An 18,161-nucleotide genomic window follows, 5' to 3' on the forward strand; every position below is an offset into this window, starting at 1 on the left:
AGATTCAAACATGACTTTCAAAATAGATTTTGGATAAGCACCTGAAGAGAAAAAATCTGCAGGGCTATAGGGAAAGGGCAAGGGAGTAGGACTAGCTAGGTTGCTCTTGCAGAGAGCCAGCAAGGATATGATGGGCCGAATGGCCTCCTGTGCTGGAACCATTCTGTGATTCTAAGTCCCTTTGGGCTTCCACTGTTTCTAGCTTTTCATCATTTAAAAAAAAACTCTAATCTATCCTTTTTCGGTCCAAAGTAGATGGCCTCGCACTTGCTTATAATGAAATCCATTTGGCACAGTTTTGCCCATTCACTTAACCTATTAATCTCTCTGTAACTTTATGCTTCTCTCTACACTGCTTACAATGCTGTCTATCTTTGTGTCAATGGAAATCTTGAATATGTGGCTCTCTATTCTCTCATCTAATTTTAAATTTCTTCTCACAGACATTACATTTCAAAAGTCTCTTGTGTGTTACAGTTTGTGTGCTAGGAGGTGGGACGACTGAATGAATCCCTTCCCACACATGGAGCAGGTGAACTGCTTCTCCCCGGTATGAACTTGCATGTGTGTCAACAGGGTGAATGGATTAGTGAATCCCTTCGCACAAGTGGAGCAGGTGAACGGCCTCGCCCCAGTGTGAATATGTTTGTGTTGCAGCAGCTTGAGAATCTAACTTAGATTCCTCTATATATCTCCAATGCTCTCTCTATCCCTCTGTGGAATTACTTTGCTTCTGTTTGGTGTTCTGCATGGTGTTGCATCTACACACAGTCCAAATGTCTTACCTGAAAGCAATGCTGCTTACTCCATTTTCCTGCATTACAACAGTGATTACACTTCAAAAAGTACGTCATTGGCTGTATAGCACTTTGAGACATCGGTGGTCATGAAAGGTGCTATATTAATGCAAGTTTTTCATCTTATTTTTCATCCAAAAAGCTCCTCAGTCTTGTTGGGAACTCATGGTTTGATGGATTGCTGGAGCAAACACTTGATCCAGCATTGCCCAATACATGATAATATGGTCCTGGCTTAGTGCCTTAGGGACCAGTGCTCCTGAGGAGCTGGACATACCTGCTCCTGTATCTGTATCTGAATGACCCTATAATGCAAGATCAACTTATTTATGGAATTTGATGATGAGTTATGTGCGACTGGGATTGAAATACTGGACACCACCAGCTGGTGAAAGGCTGCAAGCTGCATATGGAGCACCATCATTTTCCCTGGCAGTGATCTCCACTACAGAATTGGTCTTTGGAAGCCTGCAAAAAGTTGGTGGTATGAAGTATGGGTGATTTCATATTAAGGAGAGGAATACACAGGAGTAATATATTCTTCCCACCTGGTCTATGCGCTGCACTCATATTATGGTGAAGCTATCTAATTTAAACAACTTCTGGGTCCTTAATGAGGCCTTCACACATTTAGCCAGATCCTAGCTTGCTATGCCATTTCATTAGGCATGATAGATAAGTCACAACAGGCATGGAGAAGGGCTGATGCCTCCATACCACATAATACAGGATCCACTGCCTTTTGTTTATTAATGCAACAGAAAACTTTGTATTATTGGCTCCAGAATATTCTCCAAACCTCTGATAATTGATAATGCCTTGAAGGAAAATGCTGTGTTTTAATCATTGTTTTTATATTTCTGCAGGCACTAACATTTTTGACAACAATGGAAATTCAAAAGTAAGAATGTTTATTTATAATGCTGCTTTATATTTTTTGTTGCATATGCATATTTTTCTTTGCTGTACTTTTTATGATTCCATACCAGCAAGGAAAAATGATTAAAGTATCATTCCAGATGATGAGCTAGCACTAGCACAGGTACAATGGTACAGTGTCAACTTCTCTGATTTGAACTCATGAACCATACATAAATTAAATAGCTATCGCTTCAGCCATTTATCAATTCATTAGTGGCCTACAATGATTGTACGTTGTAAATTTTGTAATCTGTAAAACAATTTTATGTTGCTGCGTCTTTGGATTTATGAACTAGATTTGCATGTAAACCAAGAAACTTCCTTGAAGGTCACCTGCATTGCTTTTTCGTCAACTGTAGCCCTGTCATGATGTTATAGCCACATTAAAAAGAAAAACTCCTGAAGCTGTGTTGCTTAATCTATTTTCTGATTTTCCATCCATTTGATGTAGGAATTCTACAAAAGATTATAGAAAAATATGGCAAAATTAAAAGAGCCTTGAAGTAATATGGAAGGAATTAATAAAAACTTTAAAAGTATTAATAAATTAAACAAAGGTAAATAACAAAAATGAGAATCCAGGGTACTAAAATAAAATCATTTTACAAAAATTGGGATATCGAGAAAAGATCGATTAAATGGAGTAGAAATTGGAGTATAAATTAATTCAAAGGCAACTTTAAAAATAAAGCAAACTATGTGAATGGAATAGTACATTAAAAAGGCAGGATTACAAAAATGGACAAAAACAGAAAATAAACAGAACAAGGACCTGGAACTTCCACCATAACAAATACCACTTACTTCCACCTCCATAACATTGCATGCCTTTACCCCTACTTCAGCCCATCTTTTATTGAAATCTTTATACATTTTCCTTTGGCAACTCCAGACTTCATTACTCTAACACTCTTCTAACCATTCGACTCTGTAAACTTAATTCAAAACTCTGCTGCCCATACCCAGCAGCATGGGCAAGGGAAATTCCTGCTGATTACCACCTACCGCTGCCTCGTCAGCTGAGGAATCAGTACTCCTCCATGTTGAACAGCACTTGGAGGAAGCACTGAGGGTGGCAAGGGTGCAGAATGTACTCTGGGTGGGGGATTTCAATGTCCATCACCAAGAATGGCTCAAAAGCATCACTACTGACCAAGCTGGCTGAGCCCTAAAGGACAGAGCTGGTAGACTGGGTCTCCAGCAGATGGTGAGGGAACCAACAAGAGGAAAAAGCATACTTGACCTCATCCTCACCAATCTGCCTGCCGTAGTTGCATCTCTCCATGACAGTATTGATAGGAGTGACCACCGCACAGACCTTGTGGAGATGATGTCCTGTCTTCACATTGAGAATACCCTCCATCGTGTTGTGTGGCACTACCACCCCGCTAAATGGGGTAGATTTCGAACAGATCTAGCAATGCCGAACTGGGCATCCATGAGGTGCTGTGGGCCATCATCAGCAGCAGCATAATTGTACTCAATCACAATCTGTAACCTCATGGCCCGGCATATCCCCCACTCTATCATTACCATCAAGCCGGGGGATCAACCCTGGTTCAATGAAGAGTGCAGGAAGGCATGCCAGGAGCAGCACCAGGCATACCTCAAAATGAGGTGTCAACCTGGTGAAGCTACAATCCAGGACTACTTGCATGCCAAACAGCATAAGCAGCATGCGATAGACAGAGCTATGCGATCCCACAACCAATGGATCAGATCTAAGCTCTGAAGTCTTGCCACATTCACACAGTGAATGCTGGAGGACAATTAAAAAACAAACTGGAGGAGGTGGCTCCACAAATATCTCCATCCTCAATGATGGGCATCCCAGCACATCAGTGCAAAAGATAAGGTTGAAGCATTTGCAACAATTTTCAGCCAGAAGTGTCGAGTGGATTATCCATCTCGGCTTCATCCTGAAGTTCCCAGCATCACAGATACCAGTCTTCAGCATCACAGTTGCCAGTCTTCAATCAATTCAATTCACTCTGTGCGATATCAAGAAACAACTGAAGGCACTGGATACTGCAAAGGAAAGAAGTTCCAGGATTTTGACCCAGCGACAGTGAGGAAACGGTGATATAGTTCCAAGTCAGGATGGTGTGTGGCCTGGAGGGGAACTTGCAGGTGGTGGTGTTCCCACGTATCTGCTGCCCTTGTCTTTTTAGGTGGTAGAGGCCGCAGGTTTGGAAGGTGCTGCTTGAGTAGCCTTGGTGCATTGCTGCAGTGCATCTTATAGATGGTACACACTGCTGCCACAGTGCTTCGGTGGTGGAGGGAGTGAATGTTTGTAGATAGGGTGCCAATCAAGCGGGCTGCTTTGTCCTGGATGGTGTCGAGCTTCTTGAGTGTTGTTGGAGCTGCACCCATCCAGGCAAGTGGAGAGTATTCCATCACACTCCTGACTTGTGCCTTGTAGATGGTGGACAGGCTTTGGGGAGTCAGGAGGTGAGTTACTCACCACAGGAATCCTAGCCTTTGGCCTGCTTGTGTAGCCATGGTATTTAAATGGCTACTCCAGTTCAGTTTCTGGTCAATGGTAGCCCCTAGGATGTTGATAGTGGGGGATTCAGCAATGGTAATGCCATTGAATGTCAAGGGGAGATGGTTAAATTCTCTCTTGTTTGAGGTGGTCATTGCCTGGCACTTGTGTGACGCGAATGTTACTTGCTACTTATCAGCCAAAGCCTGGATATTGTCCAGGTCTTGCTGCATTTCTACACGGTCTGCTTCAGTATCTGAAGAGTTGCGAATGGTGCGGAATATTGTGCAATCATCAGCAAACATCCCCACTTCTGACCTTATGATTGAAGGAATGTCATTGATGAAGCAGCTGAAGATGGTTGGGCCCAGGACACTACCCTGAGGAACTCCTGCAGTGATGTCCTGGAGCTCAGATGATTGACCTCCAACAACCACAACCATCTTCGTTTGGGCTAGGTATGACTCCAACCAGCGGAGGGTTTTCCCCCTGATTCCCATTGACCTCAGTTTTGCTAGGGCTCCTTGATGCCATACTCGGTCAGATGCTGCCTTGATGTCAAGGGCAGTCACTCTCACCTCACCTCTTGTGTGAACCTTGAGGACTGTGAGGCCCTGGAAGGAGACAACTCATCGGTGGAGAAGCAGGAGGTAAGAGAGGAGGAGGTGGAGGAGGATAACACTGAACAGAGAGGTGCCCCTGCTGCATGATGAGTTGGCCTCCTCCTGCCATCCTTTAGGAAGGGGATTTCCCTACTTTCCCTCATGGCCTCCAGCATTAGATCCAGGTCAGCATCGATGAAGCCCCTAGTGCCAGGCCTCCAATTCCCCTATGACATCTCGCTTCCCTCTGATGCTGTGGAAGGCAGCTCTCTCTCTCTCTTAGATTGAATGGCCTTCTCCTGCTCCTATTTCTTATGTTCTAAGCAGCCTCAGTGATGACTACAGTAGGAATCTGCATGAACCCCAAACTTGATCTGACCCACTGCCATTTTCAATCCCTCTGGCTCTAAGTGGAAGTCTCCATGCCAGTTAAGGACTTACCCATTTGAGAATTGCAATCTGAATCAGTTTCCCACAGGAGGTGGGTTTCTGACCCAAAACCAGACCCGGTTTCTTGTTCCCACCTACATAATAAAAATCCAGTCCCTTATCTTTCTTGGCATATTGGCCTCCAGTCCTATGCCAGGTCTTAACTGAGCCGGGAAGTGGAAATTCCTGGTAAAGAGAATCTCTGTGGAATTTGCCTTGTAAGGAGAAATCTTTAGTTCTGTTGTTTATGTGGCCAACCAGAAAATCTCAAAAACAGCAGGGACCCTGCCTGCAATTTTCCAATGCATTCCGGCAGAGTTACGGCAGTGAAAGCCCCAAAGAAATTTGGAGCCATTAAACTCCACAGTTTACCATACTATAAAGAATTTTAAAATAAATTAGAACATTTTTCTTTTAATAGAAATAGACAAGTATTTCCAAATTTTAAGATTGGTTTCATATATTTCTCTTTTATGCTTTGCTTTCTTTATTGACTTGCTGTTCATCACAGCTACTTTAATGTCTCTGCAAACCCTGCAAACTATAACCCATATTTCCTTATCTCAGCAAATCCTCTTCCAAACTGTTTCTTGGTTTGTTTGTTATTGCCTGTCAATATATGTCATATGTGCTTCACACAAACCTGCTTTTCTATTCTCCATTGTTCTTACTTTATTTCACCAGGCCAAGCATTCTCTGCCCCCTAGTGGTTCAAATTTCACATTGGTTAATTGGGTTACCATAGCAGGAATCAGCCTAAAGTATAACATGAGTAATTAAACCAAAGTCTGTAGCACAGATTATTCTATGTTAACCCTGTACAAGGTGAGTTTTGTAACCATACTGTGAAACAGGAGATACATGTTTTCGTGTATATACCTTTCCCCTCAATCTGGCCTGTGTTGTATAATTGATTATTAGATTAGATTAGATTAGAGATACAGCACTGAAACAGGCCCTTCGGCCCACCGAGTCTGTGCCGAACATCAACCACCCATTTTATACTAATCCTACACTAATCCCATATTCCCAACAAACATCCCCACCTATCCCTATATTTCCCTACCACCTACCTATACTCGTGACAATTTATAATGGCCAATTTACCTATCAACCTGCAAGTCTTTTGGCTTGTGGGAGGAAACCGGAGCACCCGGAGAAAACCCACGCAGACACAGGGAGAACTTGCAAACTCCACACAGGCAGTACCTGGAATCGAACCCGGGTCCCTGGAGCTGTGAGGCTGCGGTGCTAACCACTGCGCCACTGTGCCGCCCAAGTGGACGACACATAATAGGAAGAAGAGGTTTTAAGGTAAACAAGCCACAGATTACATCATGCACAGAACTTGGAGCTGAAGTTCCTGGCACCTGGCTGATAAATTACCAGCATCGGTGGGAGGAGGCCCTTAAGTGGCCACATAAGGGTCTCAATTGGCCTGGGACGGGCAGGCCATTTTCAACCTCCCCCACTGCTGGTAAAATGGCAGCGAGGGCGGGTAGATAACGTGAATTGTATCCCCTGCCTCCCACTCGATGTAAGTCTCCCTGCCCCGCCTCCAGCCCGCTCCCGAGGTGGTGGGGTGGCAATAAAATTCCGGCCCACTTTGATCTGCACTTCCCTGGTGTCAACCTCCACCTTAGCATGGGAGCAGCTTATGAGGCTGTAGTTTGCACCTCTGATGAGGAACAAAAGGAGCAGGAACAGGAAAAACACCAGCAGCAGCACCAGCTGCCTTCTCCTCAGCTACATGCCACTCCACAGGCAGAGAGTTTGGACACAAACATCCTACTCAATTGAGTCAACAGCCCCAACACAGGGTTTACCAGCAGAAGATGATCTTTCTCAACATCTGTGAGTACCTGTGCCTCAGGAGGCTCAGGCTTTCACGGCAAGTCATTGCTAACATTTGCAGCCTCCTGGAACAAAACCTGCTTCCCAGTGGATCAGGTGGGCACACATTGCCAGTGGATGTCAAGGTGGCTATCACTGGAGAGCACCCTTTCCTACCCCACCCCCCCCCCCCCCCCCCCCACACCACCCCAGCTCTCCTCAGGTTCTCTGCCTCTCCCTGGAGTTCTGTGCTCTCTACTGCAAGTAGAGAAATAAAGTTGTGACAGTCAGAAATGGATTGTGTGGAAAGGAGGAAAGGATAACATTTGTGGAGAGTGACTGTGAGGCATGGGTGTGAGATGGCACAAAGTTGAGGGTGAGTGTTGGCTGTTCAGATGTGATGTAAGGATATGCCTGGAGAGAGGTATGAGTGGAGCTGCAAAGTGTGTTAGTCTGATGAGTGTTGTGCAAGAGAATGCTGGGAACTTCAGAGTATGGGGCTTGGTACCTGAAAGTGTTATGCCACTCACCTTTCCTGCCCTCCAAGGTCCTTGAACCTCTTGGGCACTGTTTCCATTTTCGAGGCACCATACTCCTGCTGTTGACTTCCTCGGCCACTTCCAAACACATCTGCTTGGTTTAAGAGGCTGGCCTCTTCCTCCCATCCTTGGCTAAGATTACCTCACTTCAGTCCCGCAGCAGGACCTGCGGGTAGGAGTACAAGACCTGGGGAGGTGGGCTGGGGGACAGCCTTCCCAGGTCTCCTTTCCATTCCTGTGATTGCTGACACCACAGGAATCAATGTACAGTTCAGCCATTCTGAACCTTGCCATGGTCCCTTTAACTAGAAATCCTTCCTTTTACAGATTTGAGGCATTATTTCACTCACCCTCTCTGACTGGTCGGGAAACCTGGAAGCAGGATGCTAATGGCTGAGTTGCAAAGCTCACTGATAGAACAGGGAGTTTCCTGGCCTGCTACCAGCCTCCCCTCTGGGTGTGGGTCAGTAAAGATAAAATTTTTCCCAGTTTCTCCCTCAATTTCATGATGTCCCAAAGTGCTTTTGTGGTGTAGTTACTGTTTTATTGTAGGGAAATGTCTCATGGGGAGAAAATTGGGAGTAAAAATATCTGAGATTATATTCTCTTACTCCAGTTAACAAATTTATCATAAAAATGTATTTTATGTTTCAGTGTTCACCAGAAATTTCTTAATTTGGCTAGCGAAGTAACTGACAACAAAGAGCTATATCTCACATCAGAACAGGTCCGCAATATTCCAGCAATAAAGGTGCTTGTGGAAGGATCTGTATAGTGTCTAACATTGTGATGCCTATCTTGTAATTCAAGCTGTCTATCATTTTGTATGTAATATGGAGGATGGCTGAACCAGATAATGTCAGATATGGGTGATACTGTAATGACAATAATGATGGCAATGCATTTACATATTTTATGTTGAGTTGTATGATTTACAGTGGTGCTTATAAGAAGATCCTGGTACCTGCTGCCCACTTAGGTGAGATCAGTTGGTCAGTTATTGACTACTATTTGGGGAGAAGTTAAGCAGGGTGCCTTTTGCATTGGGTTGGCTCCATATCTGCTGATGGAAATGCAGAATAAAGTGAACCCTCTGTGATAGATTTTAACCTGGGTCATGAATCAGTGTGAAGGTGTGGGCAGGTGACTAGCTCCCAATATCTTTTCACCATGCGACCCAGGCCACTTTAACTCCTGGGCCCCATTTTAGTATGATTGACTGGCTTCCCTCCTGATTGCTTTGAGAATCAGGATGCTCACTCTTACGATGTGCACAATTGATGCCATGACTTAAAATGGGATGTACCTCTTAAAGCAAGGTTGCATCCTCTGCTTGGGCTTTTCTTTAAACATCTTGTGGACACATTTTGCTTAGTTGAAGGGCTGTCCTCAACTTTTCTGATGCTTTCAGTGCCACCAGTATCATCCCCAGAACCTTGATTCAATGCAGGAAGAGGTTCAATGACCTCAAAAAAAAGCAGCAAGAATGCGTGCAACTCTTTACCGCTCCAACTTCTCAACAGCACCTCTCAACACTCCTGTCACCTCCTACCCCATCACTCTCAGCAGCTTCTCCCCTCCATCACATCTTTCAGCGTACAATCACAAGGCAAACTGCAACACCTATCTTTATTATTCCAATCAAACTCACTTCTTCCTTTCCTCTGTTTACACCACACACAAACAGCATTCTCTTCTCACATACTACCACTTGCCAACCCCTCTCATCAGCTTCTCACCACATTCCACAAATTTAGCTTTACATTCATCACCTCCTCATTCTTGTTTCATCTTGCTTTCATCTTTCACCTTTCTCACTATACACTATATGCATAAGCCTAGCATATGACCACTTACCTTTCGTACAGCTAATCACCAGCTCTCACTCTCTCTGCAGAACAGGATCACACATATAGGAAGGAGAAAAACAAGGCTGCGGAGGAGTTGGCAACATTATTGTCTTCATTCAAGCAGAGCAGATTGTTCTGCAGATTAGTGACCCAGGCAGAGCCAGCAGCATTGGGGAAGGCGAGGCTCTTGGCTTACCTCAGCAGAATACTTTCAACGATCATCACCGCGTATACAGCAAATATCAGAATTTCAAGCTCTATTCTCAAGACTGTCACCTACAAATGTCAAGCTTCTATCTGCCACCCTAACTAGTGTTTCTTTTGTCTTCTGGTTCTTATCAGCAAGAACTTTCTACAGAAGGTACCTTAGAGGAGGACAGTCCTGCTGAGGATTCACTTCACACACTGTCAAAACCAGATCAGATACTGACACTCCATGTAGGTTAAATTGTGAGATAGAAAGGTCTGCACATGATGAAATTAACCCAGCACTAGTGAGCAGCAGCAGGCTCTGGTAGCAGGGACATTCTAGGAGACAGCTTGCCAGAGGATGAGGCCTCCTCCCAGTTCTGCAAAGAAGGACATATATGTGGAGTACAGGTGCCCATCCGTGAAAAGAGAACTGCTGGCATCACACAAGGAGTTATATAATGCATTTGATACCCTGTCAAGGGGTTTCAGCACTATGGCTGAGTATGGAGAGTCTGCATCTAATCTGTCTGTTCTCAGCTCGCATGGCATTGGCAGTCTGCAGTCTATCTTCCGTGAGTGTGGCCACCCACAGGAGTCTGCAGCTAGTCCCTCACAAAAGGGTTCTGTGTGGGTGATGTGGATAGACTAGTAGAAGTGATGAGCCCAGCCCCATGTGACTCAGTGGTGCAAAGGGAATGGTGTAGTTTGACAGGTCTGCTCCTTCACCGCCCCCTCGACTAATACCCACTTCCAGAAAGTCAGCTGTGCCAGATTGCCCTCCCAGCAACCAAGATATCAGCATTATAAGAATGGCTTGCATGCTAATAGTTGAGTGCTTCCTCATGCAAAAAGTAAATAAATGACCTAACAAAGAGTAGCCAAGTGCACTGAAATTGAAAAGACTGATTGTTAATAATTGCAAATTCATTTACCACAACCCACCTAGTAGAAAAAGTCAAAATTTGCTTAACTATCATTAAAATGAAAGAATATGTAGAGAGTTTGGCACTCCTGGAAGAAGAAAATATAAGTGTTAGCAATCTCATTAGTCGAGCAATATTTTAGTATTTATCCTTTGTTCATTGTTGATTTCTGTCCTTTGTGATCTCAAACAGTTGAATCCATTTGGAGACCAAATCTGTAAGGTGTTTAGTAGGAATGAAGAGGGATTATTTTCATTTGATGACTTCCTGGAAATGATGTCAGTCTTCAGTGAAAATGCATCGCTTTCTGTAAAAACAGACTATGCATTTCAAATTTATGGTACGTTTTTCACTGTTAAAAATGCATTTTTGTTTAAAATTAAGTATGGACAATAATGGCCATAAAAGTTCAACCTTTTTTTAAAAAATAAGTTAATAGTTTAGAGGAAATCACTACAATTTATATTATGATTGAGGACGAAGGTTTGTCGAACTTAATTCATGGTGGATTTAAATACATCTCAAAATTTATATATCCTTAGAACTCCGGCTGGGTGCCCAATAGGTAAAGCCTGCCAGATATGTGCTGCATATGTAAAAGAAGGAATCCACTGAATTTTCTGGCCCAGGTTAATTATACGGCCCAAACACTGTCTTGGCATAAGTGCAAAGATCATGCTGGGAGTGGAATTAGGAACATATTAATTGCCTCTGACTGCCAGGAATTGTGAGGGTGCACTTGGGGCCCCACAGACCCTCTGGCGTGAGTGCCACTGACAGCTTTTTTGATCCAATCCTCAATTTAGATGCCCCATGGGTGCACAGACAAAAGTGAGGTGAGACAGTTTTTGCTACCACACAGAGTGATCTGGGAACAGAATGTTTCGTGAACCAAGTGCTAAGTCGAGAAATTGATGCAAGTGGGATCTGTCTAATAAGTATTTCTTAAACTGTAATTTAGATTAACAGTTAGAATCTGATTCAGAACTTTAAAACTGCAAAAGAAACTGCAGGCTGGTTGAGATACCTAGTTAACAGAAACTGCCTGCTATTGGCAATTAACAGTCAATCAACTGAAAGTGATTGCCTGAATAAGTGTTAATTACTTAGCAGTTGTAACTTGGGTGTCTCTAAATAAGTAGACAGTAGACAGTGTTTGCTGCTGCACAGAGTGATCTGAGAACAGAGTGCTTTGTGAACTGAATGCTAAGTCGGAAATTTGGTGCAACTGGGAACTCGGTGCAGAGGAGGAAGGAGGTGTGCTCCTTTTTATTTTTGTTTTACCTCTAGTGACTGGTGAGTTTTTTTCTTTTATCTCCAAGCTAAGAGATTATAACTTGCCATTACTTTACTAAATTAGTAACCCATTAACTAATCAAATAAATAAATAAAGCTGAATAAAATAAAGACATGGCAGGGCAGGTGGTGTGCCGTAACTGCAACATCTGGGAGTTTTTGGAAAGCATTGCATTCCTGTACAACCATATCTGAGAAACTTCCGCTGAGAGTTGCTGGACTGGAGTCTGAGTTGCAGACATTATTGAGTATCAGGAACGAGGAGAGTTATGTGGACACTTTGTTCCAGGAGACAGTCATGCCCCTTAGGTTAAGTAGAACTTTAGAGCTGGTCAATGGTCAAGGATAGGAGAATGGTGACTATGAGTCAGACAAGTGTGGGGATCCAGCATGTAGTGATGTAGGAGCCTCAGCCCATGACTTTGACCAACAGGTACGAGGTACTTGATACCTGTGTGGATGAGAACAAGGATTGCAGGATGATGAGCAAACTGACCATGGCACCAGAGTACAGGATGCCATTCAAGTGGGGGAAGTGAAAAGGAACTAATAGAGGATAGTATAGTCAGGGGATAGATACTGTTTTCTGCAGCCGTGACCTGGATTCCCGAAGGTTGTGTTGGCTGCCTGGTGCCAGAGTTAAGCATATCCCCTTGCAGCTGGAGATGAACTTGGAGTGGGAGGAGGAGGATTCACGTAGGAACCAATGACTTAGGTCAAACTAGGAATGATGTTCTGTTGAGAGAGTTTGATGAGTTAGGGTCCAAATTAAAACACAGTACCTCAAAGATAATAATCTCTGGATTGTTACCTGAGCCATGCACCAATTGGCATAGGATCAACCAGATTAGACAATTAAACGCATGTGAGAGGAAGAGGTTTTGATTCATGGTGCACTAGCACCAATACTCAGGGAAAGAGGGAGCTATTCTGTTGGCTGGGATCAGTGTCCTAACAAATTGAATAATTAGGACTGTGGATAGGGCTTTAAACTAAAAGGAGGGGTGGGAGGGTTCAGGTGAAGGTTGATTTGCAAATCTAAAGAAAAAAGTCGAGACAATAGAATGGTTTAGCAATTTGGATAAAGACAAGCAGAGTTGGGCATGTAGGGGCAGAGAGATAATAGTGCATCAATAAATAAAGTCTATGCAAAGAATAGTAGTAAAAAATAGAATTAAAGTCTCTTTATCTAAAGGCGTGAAGCATTTGTAATAAGATAGATGAACTAGTAGCATAAATAGAAATAAATGGTTCAGATCTAATCGCCATTACAGAGACATGGTTACAAGGTGACCAAGGTTGGGAAATAAATATTTTGAAAAGACAGAGAAAACAGTCGCCCTGATAGTAAAGGATGAAATAAGGACAGTAGTGAAAAAAGATCGTGGCTCAGAAGATCAGGACGCAGAATCATTATGGGTGGAGATTAGGAATAGCAAAGGCTTAGAAAATGCTGGTGAGAATAATTTATAGGCCCCCTAACAGTAGTTATACCATTGGACAGAGCACTAAGCAAGACATAATTAGAGTTTGAAACAAAGGAAATGGAACAATTATGGGGACTTTAATCTTCATATGGACTAGACCAGGGTTGTCCAACATACAGCCTGCGGGTCAGGATCCGGTCCGTCATATTGTTTCCATCCGGCCTGCGGATGTAAACTGTACTGGGCCGTTCATCATCCTCGCCGGGGGACCAGGACTGGAGATGGGAAATTTCCCTTTGCCTTCTTCTTGCAGACTGGCATTTCTTTAAAAAAAAATCGCAAGTCATTTTCACAGCTGACAGCTGCTGACATCGAGAACAGTTTTTGAAAAAAGTCAGAACCCACCGGAAAACCCCAAAGCTGCCCGAAGTTGGGAAACCGCTGTTCCCGATGTCAGCAGCTGTCAGCTATGACAGTGACTTGTGATTTTTTTTTTAAAAACTGACCAACCATCTGCTGAGCATTCCCACTCTCTGCAACTGTCAGAGAGACAGTGAGAGAGGGGGGACAGATAGGGGGAGACACAGAGATTGAGAGGGGGATCAACACAGAGAGGGGGGAACAACAGAGAGAGGGGATACACAGAGTGAAGGGGACACAGGGAAAGAGAGAGACAAAGAAAGAGAGAATGATTAAGATCACTCCTGACAGATGTATCCAAATACTCCACATTGCTACAACAAGTGTGTGGGCAAACATTGACTACTTGAATAAGCACAAAAATACCAGGTATCTCACTAAATCAGTGTCCAACATAGTGCTGAGAAAGTAAGTCAATAAATTAGTCTTTTCATTTAAAGCTTCTTCATAAAAATGTACATTTGTTGTTGTTTTGATCAATAGTAAGATACATTTTTAATGCCTTTGTATTTCGGAAATTGTCTCATCGGCCTCCTATTTCAGACAAAAATTGTACTGTGCCCCCCACCTCCCCACACAAAAAGGTTGGACAACCCTGGACTAGACCAATCAAATTGGCAAAGAGGGTCTGGACGATGAATTTGTAGAATGCTTTCATGACTGTATTTCTTCAGGAAACTATGTGGAACCAACTAGGGTTAAAGCTATTTTAGATATAGTATTGCGCAATGAGGCAGGATTAATTAGTAATTTCATACCAAAAGATCCATTGGGAAAAAGTGATCATAATACAAATGAATTCCATATTAAGTTTGAAAGTGAGATACTGCAGTTTTAAAGAAGAACTTAAATAAAGCTAATTACATAGGTATGATGGGAGAGCTGGCTAAGGTTGATTGGGTAAATAGAATAAAATGTATGGCAATAAATAGTGGGAAATATTTAAAGGAACAATTGAAAATGTTAAGCAAAAATACATTCCATTAAAAAACAAAAACTCAGCAAGAAAGATCCTTCCCTAGTTTACGAGGGACTTTAAGTATAGCATTAGATTAAAGGAAGAGGCTGATAATGTTGCAAAGAATAGTAGTAAGTCTGAGGATTAGGAGTGTTTTATAAACCAGCAAGGGCAACCAAAATTTTGATAAAAATGGCAAAACTAGAATATGAGAGTAAAATAGCCAGAAATATATAAACAGATTGTAAGAGCTTTTGCAAGTATATAAAAAGGAGAATAGCTAAAGTAAACCTTGGTCCCTTTGAGGCAATGACAGGAGAAACTATCATGAGGAATAAGGAAATGGCAGAGACATTAAACAAATATTTTGTGTCTGTCTTCAAATTAGAAGACATTACATTCCAGAAGTAGAGGGTAACCAAGGGGCTAATAAGAGTGAAGAAATTAAGGTAATTAATATCAGAAAAGAAAAAGTATTGGAAAAATTTAAGGTACTAAAATCCAACAAATCCCCAGGATCTGATGGCCTACATCCTAGGGTTCTAAGAGGTAGCTGCAGAGATAATGGATGCGCTGGTTATATTTTCCAAAATTCCCTAAATTCTAGAATGGTCCCAGTGCATTGGAAGTTAGCAAATGTAACACCACTATTTAACAAAGGAGAGAGAGAGAAAATGGTGAACTACAGGCCAGTTAGCCTTATATTAGTCGTTAGGAAAATGCTGAAATCTATTATTAAGGAAGTCTTAACAATGTACTTAAAAAATCATAGTATGATCAAAGTCAGCAAAGGGAAATCGTGTTGAACAAATTTATTAGAGTTTTTGAGGATGTAACTCAAAATCATGGTGCGTCTGGACAGAGTAGATAGAGAACCTGTTCTCACTCATGAAAGGATCACTCGAGAACAAGAGGGCACAGAGGTTTAGTATTTGGTAAGAGAAGCAAAAGTGACATGAGGAAAAACTTTTTCACGCGGCAAGTGGTTAGGCTCTGGAATGCACTGCCTTACAGTGTGGTGGAGGCAGGTTCAATTAAAGCATTCAGAAGGGAATTAGACTGTATATGAAAAGGAAGACTGTGCAGGGTTATGGGGAGAAGGTTGGGGAATGGAACTGAGTGAATTGCTGTTTCGGAGAGCTGGTGCAAACATGATGGGCTGAATGGCCTCCTTCTGCACTGTAATAATCTGTAACTAGTAGGGTAGATAAAAGGGAACCAGTAGAATTAGTAGACTTGGATTTCTACAAGGCATTCAATAAGGTGACACAAAAAAGGTTAATATGCAAGATAAGGGGCCATGGAGTTGGGGGTAATATATCAGCATGGATAGAGGATTGGTTAACGGACAGGAAGCAAAGAGTAGGGATAAACGGGGCATTTTCAAGTTCGCAGGCTGTGACCAGTAGAGTGCCGCAAGGATCAGTGCTGGGGCCTAAGCTATTTATAACATATTAATGTCTTAGACAATAAGACTAAGATAAATGTATCTAAGTTTGCTGATGATACAAAGCTATGTGGGAATGTAAGCTTTGAGGAAGACACAAAGAGGCTGCAAAGAGATATGGACAGTTAAGTGAGTGGGCAACAAGGTGGCATATGAAGTATAATGTGGGGAAGTGTGAGGTTATTCACTTTGGTAGTAAAAATAGAAAAGCAGAATTATTTTTAAAAGGCATGAAACTTGTAAATGTTTGATCTTCAGAGGGACTTGTGTGCGCTCGTACAAGGAACACAAAGTTAGCATGCAGGTCCAGCAAGCAATTAGAAAGGCAAATTTCATGTTGGCCTTTATTGCAAGGGGATTGGAATGCAAGAATAAGGAAGCCTTGCTACAATTGTACAGGGCTTTGGTGAGACCACACCTGGAGTACGGTGCTCAGTTTTGGTCTCCATATCTAAGGAAGGATATCTTTGCCTTGGAGATGGTACAGCAAAATTTCACTAGATTGGTTCCTAGGTTGAGAGGCTGAGTAAATTGGACCTATAGGGCAGAATTTTATTTGGGTGCCGTGCTGCGCGGCGGCGACCTTTCAACTCAGCGGGGTGCCCGCATTTAGTGGCCGCCGCAGAGCCCCCACGATATTACGTGTGGGGGCTCATTAGAATCATGGTGCTGAGCCACCCTCCCCATATTACGTGGGGAGAAGCGGGACATTCGGCGCAGTGAGAGAGTTTTTGGCAGTTGTGCAGCAGGTGCTGGGGCCCTATTTTAAGCTCCCCAGCACCTGCTTCCTGACAGCTGTCAATGAATACTTGCCTGACTGCTGAAGAGTGGGGCTGCTGTCAATTAGCAGCAAAGCAGAAAGTGCTGCAGAAATCCAGCAGGTCAGGCAGCATCTGTGGAGAGAGAAGCAGACTTAACTTGACCAAGTTCACAGACCTGAAAGTTAATTCTGTTTCTCACTCCACACATGGTTCCTGACCTGCTGAGTGACCCTCGCACTTTCTGCTTTGCTGCTACATATTTACCCTCCTGTGTCCCAGTGTTCTGTGAAGTTGCGATCTTCTTCTCCCACTCAAGTGTTACGTTCCTTCTTGTAGGCATGCCGCACCTGGGTGAATAATCTTAAATTTGCACATTCCAGGACATGGGACTTAAATAGACCATAAATGGTATTACAGAGAACGCAAATGGGAATGCATGGGTGTCACATCACTGTAAATAAATCTTTCACTAAAGGCTGCGTTTGCTGACAACACAACCACTAGGTGGCACTGCACTGGCAAATGCACATGTCATAGAGATACAGTACTGAAACAGGCCCTTCGGCCCACCGAGTCTGTACCGACCATCAACCACCCATTTATACTAATCCTACATTAATCCCATATTCCCTACCACATTCCCACCTTCCCTCAATTCTCCTACCACCTACCTACACTAAGGGCAATTTTTACAATGGCCAATTTACCTAACAACTTGCAAGTCTTCGGCTGTGGGAGGAAACTCACGCAGTCACAGGGAGAACTTGCAAACTCTGCACAGACAGTATACAGAATTGAACCCGGGTCGCTGGAGATGTGAGGCTGCAGTGCTAACCACTGCATCATTGTGCCGCCTGTTCCACTAAGACGTCACAGTCTGTGACGTTCAGGCAGCTGCCAGGACAAAAGATGGCGCTGCTTAAATAATCACACAAAGGCAACATAACCCATGACAGCACACAATGGCTGGAGAAAGCGAGCGGGTGAAGCAAGGAGCGAGCGGCTGGGTGGAGAGCGCGGGGAGGGGGGGTGGGTGGAGAGAGCGGGCGGCACGGGGTGGGGGGGTGATAGAGAGCGGGCTGGGGGGGAGAGTGTGGGCGGGAGGGGGCGAGGAGGAGAGCGCAGCCGCCACCACCAAGTTCTTTGGCCGCGCTCTCCCCGCTTCCCCGCATTACGCAATGATGTCATCTGCACATGTGCCAACCAGTCCTGGCAATACAGAATGCTGCGCACGCGCAGAGAGCCAAAGCCCGTTTGCACATGTGCGCAGCTTGGCGCAGT

General features: G+C 43.6%; 1 protein-coding gene across 1 annotated transcript in view; it reads left to right on the forward strand.

Annotated features, from left to right (window-relative positions):
* Nucleotides 1–1,684: 1,684 nt before the first annotated feature.
* Nucleotides 1,685–18,161, forward strand: part of LOC137367136 (calcium and integrin-binding family member 4-like) — a 30,345-nt gene continuing 13,868 nt past the window's right edge. Inside the window, exons 1-3 of the mRNA XM_068028575.1 lie at nt 1,685–1,698; nt 8,261–8,357; nt 10,764–10,911. Of these exons, the coding sequence (XP_067884676.1) occupies nt 1,685–1,698; nt 8,261–8,357; nt 10,764–10,911 (259 nt within the window). The remainder of the gene's footprint in view (nt 1,699–8,260; nt 8,358–10,763; nt 10,912–18,161) is intronic.

This window comes from Heterodontus francisci, chromosome 3 (genome assembly GCF_036365525.1).
Source record: "Heterodontus francisci isolate sHetFra1 chromosome 3, sHetFra1.hap1, whole genome shotgun sequence".
NCBI classification, from domain to species: domain Eukaryota; kingdom Metazoa; phylum Chordata; class Chondrichthyes; order Heterodontiformes; family Heterodontidae; genus Heterodontus; species Heterodontus francisci.